At 51.2% G+C, this 8,541-nt stretch overlaps 1 protein-coding gene across 1 annotated transcript in view; it reads left to right on the plus strand.

The window, feature by feature from the left end:
- Positions 1-5,313: 5,313 nt before the first annotated feature.
- The window catches only part of LOC106812169 (oxysterol-binding protein-related protein 6-like), a 14,111-nt gene continuing 10,883 nt past the window's right edge, over positions 5,314-8,541 (plus strand). The window contains exons 1-2 of the mRNA XM_014815988.1: positions 5,314-5,397; positions 5,679-5,864. Of these exons, the coding sequence (XP_014671474.1) occupies positions 5,314-5,397; positions 5,679-5,864 (270 nt within the window). The remainder of the gene's footprint in view (positions 5,398-5,678; positions 5,865-8,541) is intronic.

The following is an 8,541-nucleotide window of genomic DNA, read 5'->3' on the forward strand; positions in this document are numbered from 1 at the left end:
CTCCTCACTCCCCCCACCCTCACCTCGTCCCTTTCCCTGGGGCTTTCACTCCGTCTCATTTAGGGTCTCTTGGCTTTCTATTCGGGTCCGGCGCGGCAATTACTTGTGCTTGTCCCCGTCCCTGCCCAGCGCTGCCTGTCACGTTCCCTCGCGCGCACTCCGCTGTGTTTCGCCAGCGTTCGCCCTCTGTGCTTCCCACACTCGTATGTCGTCGGCGCCGGTTCGTGGTAGCAACGATTATGTCACCTCCTGTTCTGTTCGTGGGTGGGTAGAGGGTCAGACCCTCCCGGTCCCTCTTTGGCCCCTCTCTCTCCTCTCTTCCTGCCGCCTTGGCCCGCCTGTGTGTGTGTTCCGTGCGCTCTTACCTCCCGCGGCCATGTTTGTTTTCTCCGTGTACGTCTTCCTCTTTGGCGGCGGGTGCCGGCGGCCTGTGCTCGCGCTGCCCCGCCTTTTCTACCGTGGGTGTTCTTGCCGGTGCCACTTCAGTCCGGGTATCTGGCTCGGCCCCGATTGACACCGCTGCTGGCACCTCCGTCCCTTCTGTGCCTTCAGCCCAGTCCCGTCGCCCCCGCGGCTCTCGCGCCGCCCCGGCTGCGAGTTGATTGTGTCAGCTCTGCTCTTCTTCTCGCCTCCAGTCCCCGGTGCTGTCCCGTCCAACTTGCCGTCGCGGACCCGCCAGCTTTCGATCTCCTGCAACACCTGCGCGAGTGCTGTTCGCGCTCGCCTGTGTTGCGATGTTGCGTCTGGCCTTCCACGATGATTATGCTCACATACGACACAACGTGCGTCCACGATTCGTGCCCTGCTGCTGTGCTGGAGACGCGCGACCTTCATTAGTCAACTGCGCTACGAGATGATACCCGGCTCCCCATGTCTCACCTCGTCTCTCTGCCAGCCCCGCCCTAGCCCCCGTCCGAGGCGCTCGCTGCCTCTCTCGTCCCTTCCGTCTCGTCGTTCTTTCACTCCGTCGCCGGCTGTCCCTGTGTTGCAGGCGGCCCCCGTGCCTGCACCGTGCTTGCCTGCGGGCCTTCCCGCGGGAGTCACTCCAGTCCGGCTGCCTGTGCTCGTCCGTTCCTCGTGCACTTTGCCCGGTGCCGCCTTCCGGTGCCGTGTGCCGGCTCCGGCCTCGTGTGCGCCCCTTCCTCGCGTTGGAGCGCATTATTCGCTCTGACCGGCTATCGGCGGGCGCCCCCGCGACGGTCGAGGCACCCGGCCGCGTCCCCCTCGCGGGGGCGTCGGCCGGTGGTTCGTCGCAGACGAGTTGGGATTGATGGCTGGACCCGGTTGCCTCCGTCCTGCAGCACAGTGGCAGAGCCTCCCGGGGCCCCCCCGCATCCCCTTTCTGGCAATGAGTCTTGCGTCACAACCGTTCAGTCTTCCATGTCTTGTGCCGACCGCTATCTTCATGTATGCGCATCTATTGGTCACCGCGAGCGTTGTTGTCGTGGCCCCTCGTTTCTGTTCTCGTGGCGGTTTTCTGTGGTCACCTGTCGCGTGCCTCTTGCACGGGTGCAGTGTGAGCGGTGCTGCACTCCCGTTTCTTCTGCGCCTTGCTTTTCTTTTTGTGTCCTGGGGGTTCTCCCCGCGGGCTTCGCCGTCGCTTGCGCTTTCGTGCTGCCTGCGCGCCACCTTTTGCGCCACGTGCCCCCTTCACCTCCCCTGCTCCGGAGGTCCTTGTGGCCGCTCCGTTTGTGTTCATGCGCCTTCCTCGGTCTCGGTGTCGGTCCTGCGGGCCTCCCCTGGTCCTGCTGCTTGTTTTGGGTTTGGGCGTCAGGGGCGTCGGCCTCCCTCGACTTGTTGTGCCGTGGGGTCCGGTCGGCCTCTTTACGTCCACGGGGTCCGTTCGGTCCGGCGGCCTGCCCGCCTGGGCCGGGTTCGCGGCCGTGAAGCGGTGGGGGGGCTCGACCTCTCGCGTTGCCTGGACGCCCGCGTTGGCCCTGCTCGGTCCTGTTTTCTGGTTTGTGTGCTTCCGGCTCTGGATGGGCGGCTGGTCGGGCCACGCGCCGTCCCGCTCGCCGCGTGTGTCCCCTCCTGCCACGCGCGGCCGCGCCTGGCCTCCGCCGTGCCCGCTCGTGTGCCTGCTTTCCTTCCAAGTGCCCCTCTGCCCCGTCCGCCGTTCTGGGCGCCCCCTCCATTTTCGAGGCGATTATGTCACCCGACACGGCTAACACCGCCCCAGTGACATTAGTGGGCGATTCATCAACCAAGCCACGAAAACGACTCTATTGTAAACGCCCCAATGGTCCTTTACAAAACAATGCCAACACACGGTGGTATCCAAAAGTATCACCACACAAATCCCGCCCATGCCTAAAAAAAAACCATTGGGGGGCAATAAAGCCCCAATACCGCTTCTAGCTTGAAATGGCATGTGGGGGAAAAGCTCGATGTTTGCCTGGTAAAGACCTTACATGTTAAACATCCCGTAATGTCAGATTCCCTTCATAATTCGGAATCCCCTTACGAGGGTTAAGCGTTCATGTTGAACTCTGTTCTTGGGGACTCAATGAAAAGTTGGGGGGCAGCCACCTCGGGCAATCCGGTGGTATAAGGGTTTGCTATCTGTTTAGTTGGGTCCCGACGCAACTGGTGGGGCCAATGAACTAAATCCGTACGCCACACCATTTGTGGGCCCCCCGACAGTAAACGACCACGGAGTACCCACACAACTTCCACAATGCCCGGCTGGTCCCAAGTTAAGGCATGCGGGTGGGTTTAGTTGTACGGTCTTTTGATGTTGTACGCTTTAAACGCGGACGTATTCTGCTCTCGCAAAGCTCCAATCCCGCTCCGCTGGACGGCGCTCCTGAAACCGAGTACAGGCGCGCCAGGACCCCGAAGGGTTGGTCCCGACGCAATACCCGCCTGATCCGGAGTCGATTTCCACGGACAAACCGCCTTTTTGCCTTGCAGACACGATTATGGCACGTATCGGATAAAACATCGGGGAAGTGACGACCTACATCCTGGAATTCCACGCCCCCGTTAAGCGACTACCTTAACGCCGCTTTGACGCCCGAGCGATTCATGTCAGCGCCTGCCAGCCACCGGCTAGTTAACCCCTTTAAGCCTTTCGACATAAACATTTAACGGCCTAAGGAACGCAGAACGCTCAACCAGAATTTAACCTTGACCCCTATAACCTAACTCCCCCAGGGGGGCGCCGGCGCGGGCGGACGATTATGCGCTGCAAGGCGCGCCGACGCGTACCGGGGAGGCGCGTTGCGACGATTATGTCACCGACGGGACCTCACCCGCAGACGATTACTGGTCACCCCGACGGTTACCCCAGTCCGTTTGCGACGATTATGTCACCTCGACGGTACCGATATGCGACGATTATGTCACCCCTGACGGTACCAGTGCCGAAGCGGGCGGACGATATGTCACCGACGCGGTACCGGGACGATTATGTTCACCGGGACGGCTAACGCGCGCGTGATCTAATGTCACCGACGGTACGGCGGCGATTATGGTCACCGACGGTACCAAGCGACGATTCATGTCACCTACGACCGCGATGATTTATGTCACCGACGTACCGCGACGCATTATGTCCACAGGACGGGTACCGGCAACGATTTATGTCACACCGGACGGTACCGCGATGATTATGTCACCGCGACAGCTACAGCGCATGATTGTCACCCAGACATTCCCGCGGAAAAATTGTCTCCAACGTACTGCAGCATTTGTCACCGATGTTCCGCGAGGTTTTCGTCACTGACGTTTCGCCGACGATCACGGCACTGGCCGGACAGTACGCAAAATAGTTAGCCGAACTGTTTTACGGGGGCCTTATGTCACCAACCTTTCCGCAACAACCCATTGTCACGAAAGATGTTCCTTGCAATGATGTATGTCACCGACGGTTCCCGTAGACAGATTATGTCACCTGACATTCCGTGACGAATTATGTGCACCGACATAATCGGCCCCGAGAAGCCGCGGCGCATCCACGCGACAATTACTGTCAGCCCCGACGGTAACACAATGAATTATGTCAACCGCCGGTTCCGTGACGAATTATGTCACCGGTCCCACGCTTGGTAGCAAACGATTTTATGTAAAGGCCAAGATATTCTCAAGGAACAAACACGCACGCGCAGATTTTGTCTGGTAGAGGAGTAGCAGCGCGTCTACACGCAGGCCACGAAGACGGGCTTCCGCGCTACCTCAAACCGAGGTATTTCGGAGCTGCTTTTAGAGTTGGTGTCGCCTCGTGCCTTCTGTCTCTTTCCTTCTTCCTCGATCTCCAGCGCTTCTGAAAGGCTCTCTGCTGTTCTCTTGGAGTCGGCGCTTCGTTGTGTACTGCCAGACTCGACCCTGCAGGCAACAGATGGCACAGCTCACTGCTGCAGCTGCATGGGTGTTAACAAAAAAAATTGGACGCGGTAAATAATTGGAAGCACCCTCTCCCCCCACGAAGCTATGGATTCTGTGCAATCTAAAACACATTTTGGTGACATTTCCTGATGAGATTGTAACATTAAAACTTTAAGATAAAAACACTCTATACAAGAATATATAACAAGCATACCATAGTTTGAGATCATTTGTGGCAATTCACTATTTTAAAAAATTGTAGCAAGAATAAAAAAATGTTAATTAAAAAAAAATTCTTCAGAATTTTTTTTAAGACACCCATTGAACGCTAACCGCTGCACACGACGACAATGCCGACGAAGATAACGACAATGTTATTTCACCGCCGACAATGGCGACAACACCAGGGATGATGACGTGAGGGTGGATTACAACTTACAACTAGCGTACAACTAAGATATCCCGTTTATAAGTGAAGCGTGAAGGTAAGATATCCTGTTTATAATAAGAACTTGAAGGTAAGACATCCTGTTTATAATAAGAAACTTGAAGGGTAATATATCCTGTTTATAATAAGAACTTGAAGGTAAGACATCCTGTTTATAATAAGAACTTGAAGGTAAAGATATCCTGTTTTATAATAAGAACTTGAAGGTAAGATATCCTGTTTATAATAAGAACTTGAAGGTAAGAGACATCTCGTTTATAATAAGAACTTGAAGGTAAGAGTCATCCTGTTATAATAAGAACTTGATTGTAAGACATTCTGTAATAATAAGAACTTGAAGGTAAGATATCCTCTTTATAATAAGAACTTGAAGGTAAGACATCCTGTTTATAATAAGAACTTGATTGTAAGACATTCTGTTTATAATAAGAACTTGAAGGTAAGACATTCTGTTATAATAAATACTTGAAAGTAAGACATCATGTTTATAATAAATACTTGAAAGTAAGACATCATGTTTATAGTACGAGCTACAACGCATGGTAGGTTGCCGCTATGTGGCGTTGCACGGTAGGTCACCGCCGGGTGGCGCCGTGCAGACCCCCGACCCCTACGACCGCATGGTAGGTCGCCGCCAGGTGGCGCCACATAGACCGCATGGTAGATCACCACCAGGTGGCGCCGGCATTGAGGCATATCGCCAGGCCACATTGTAGCCATGTTGTGCCGTGTTCAATCCATCATCTTACTAACCTTGCGTGTTATTCCCTATAAATAGAGCACACTATAGTCCCATAGAATGTGCGATGCTGAAAAGGTGAGTGAATTATGCTTTAAGTTATTAAATTACACGATTTTATTGCTAGTGTTTGTAATTTTCGGTCTGCTGCCCTCATTGTTACAGGTGCTCGTGGCAGCATTTGCCGTGTCGGGCTACGCGGCGACCTACTACCGCGCCGGCTCAAAGCCGTTCAACCCGCTGCTGGGAGAGACTTACGAATGCCTGAGGGAGGATCGCGGATTCCGCTACATCGCCGAACAGGTGGGTGAGAGGGCGCCACCTATGTACAGGGGCAGGAGGCAAGGTTGGGTGAGAGAGCACCACCTATGTATGTGAGCAGGAGACAAGGTTGGGTGGGAAGGCGTGTATGTACTGGGATGGGGCAGGAAGTAAGGCCAGGTGAGAGGGCATGCATGTAGGGGGTGGGAGGCAAGGTTGGGTGAGAGAGCATGTAACACTGTATGTATGTGGCTGGGGTGGGGGGCAAGGTTGGGTGAGAGAGCGTGTAACACTGTATGTATGTTATGTGGCTGGTTGGGGCAAGGTTGGTGAGAGAGGCTAATGATAACACTGTATGTATGTGGCTGGGGTGGGGGGCAAAAGTTGGGTGAGAGAGGCATGTAACACGCTGTATGTATGTGGCCTGGGGTGGGGGGCAAGGTGGGTGATGAGAGCATGTAAGCACTGTAGTATGTGGCATGGGTTTGGGGGCAAGGTTTGGGTGAGAGAGCATGTAAACACATAGTGATGTATGGCTGGGGTGGGGGCAACGGTTTGGGTGAGAGAGGCCATGTAACACTGTAATGTAGTGTGGCTGGGTGGGGGGGGCGAAGTTTGGGTGAGAGAGCAATCGTAACACTGTATTGTATCGTGGCTGGGGTTGGGGGGCAAGGTTGGGTGAGAGAGCGTGTCAACACTGTTATGTATGTGGCTAGGGGTGGGCGGGGTCAAGGTTGGGCTGAGAGAGCTGTGTAAGCACTGTATGTATGTGGCTTGGGTGGGGGCAAAGTTGGGTTGACGAGAGCGTGTAAACACAGTATGTAATGTGGCTGGGGTAGGGGGGCAAGGTGGGATGAAGAGTGTGTAACACTGAAGTATGTATGTGGGCTGGTTGGAGGCACTAGGTTGGGTGGAAGAGAGCGTGTAACACTGTATGTGTGTGGCTGGGGTGGGAAGGCAAGGAATGTGAGAGGGAAGTCGTATGTATGCAGGGTTAAGCAGGGGCAAAGTTGGTAAGGCAAATCTGGCTTAAATAGAATAAGCGTGTATAAATCCTGTCTAAGCGTCCGTAACAAGTAAGTAGAGTGCACTGGTGGGTTGCATGTGTTTTTCACTCGCGCAGGTGAGTCATCATCCTCCGCGATATAGCGGCGTGCCACGCTGACTTCGAAGAATTTCATCTACTTTGCGCGGACATACGGTTCCAAAACAAGGTTCTGGGGACAGTTCGCTCGAGTTCAGCCAATCGGAAATGCACTGTTGTTCTTCGCAAGGTAAGGTCAGCATGATTGTTGAAGGTCCAGGGTCTGGTCCTAGAGCTAGGGCAGTAGTGTGCCGAAAGTCAGTACGCTCCATAAAAATCCAATAGCTATTCTGCCCTCACCCAGAAACTCTTAGGCAGGGCCGATCTAAGCTTGCATCATTTAAAGTGATTAACGTCATAGAATATTCTAGGCACCATCAAGTAGTATATTTTTGTGTGTTATTTGTCACCAAAAATAAAATGGATATTAAAATAACAATTAGTGGTTTCTGTTTAGCTTTTCATGCTTATATACCTTTTGTTATATTCGCCTACATTTGCTCGTGAAAAACACGAGAGACGCGCAGTAATCTGAAACAGTAAGCTGGGGGAAATATGTGTTTAAGACAACAGAAATTACGCAAATCGTCTAGATTTTTGCAAAATTTAAACGCAAACAGTAACAAACATTCCAGGCGAAGTTTCCAGGTGAGAGTTTGAGGATATATTTAGTAACGTTATTCTTACTTTATAATGTAACAAAATGGGCAATTTTTTTTTTAAACAAAATTATTACATGGAAAATTCGTGACGTAAGTCAATTTAAAATACTAAATGTTCCACTTTGATATTTGTGCAATTATCATTATATTTCCTAGCAACTTCGTAGTTCTCAATATGTGTGTTGTTTTAAGTTAGTGATCGCGCACTGCTAATAAAGTCTTTCATAGGTAGCGCAAAATTACTGCGCATGGTACGATTAATTAATTAATAATTATAGAGCTCACAATCAGACGGACGGCACTGATATCTGAGTGCTAGTTATATATTCAAGGATGCACATACATGACGCACTAATTGAATATAAATTAATGCATCATTAATTTAAATTGGGAATATGTATTCATAATTATAATACGTGATTATAAAATCTAACTATAACCAAGCTATTATTATATATTAATTAAATGCACAGATTTATTTCATTACCATTATAACACATTGATTACGTACGGCAATCACATTAACCCAGATTATAATTTATATGAATATACATCATGCGGCAATAAAATTCAATTCGATTTTGTATTATGCGACTTGCGTGAAGTTGGTGGCTACGCGCGTTCGGTCTGAGCTCTGGTATAATTTCCTGCAGTGAATGAGAAAGTATAAGTGGAACAAGGTAAAGACTTGTATTCACACACCTGGCTGGGTGGCCAACGCTGGTCGACCGCAGTACGGAGAAATGTTTATAGCAGTGCAACGATATCAACATGCAAGATGGAATTTTCCAAAGGTAACTCTCAGTTGATGATTATTAGTGGCAATTAGTATTATTAATTAATGCACGCAGTTATGCCATGCAATTGATCTACATGTTTACCGCGGTCTTTAGCCTAGCGAATGTTTATATATAATCGTTGCATGGTCAGTCTAATATGGGTGCCATAGGTGTGCCATCTGTTGTGCAGATGGTGAAAACTGCTTTGAAAGATTATTTTAAGTTTTTGAAATTTCGGGCGC

The sequence above is a fragment of the Priapulus caudatus genome, unplaced genomic scaffold, assembly GCF_000485595.1.
Source record: "Priapulus caudatus unplaced genomic scaffold, Priapulus_caudatus-5.0.1 Scaffold615, whole genome shotgun sequence".
Classification (NCBI taxonomy): Eukaryota; Metazoa; Priapulida; class Priapulimorpha; order Priapulimorphida; family Priapulidae; genus Priapulus; species Priapulus caudatus.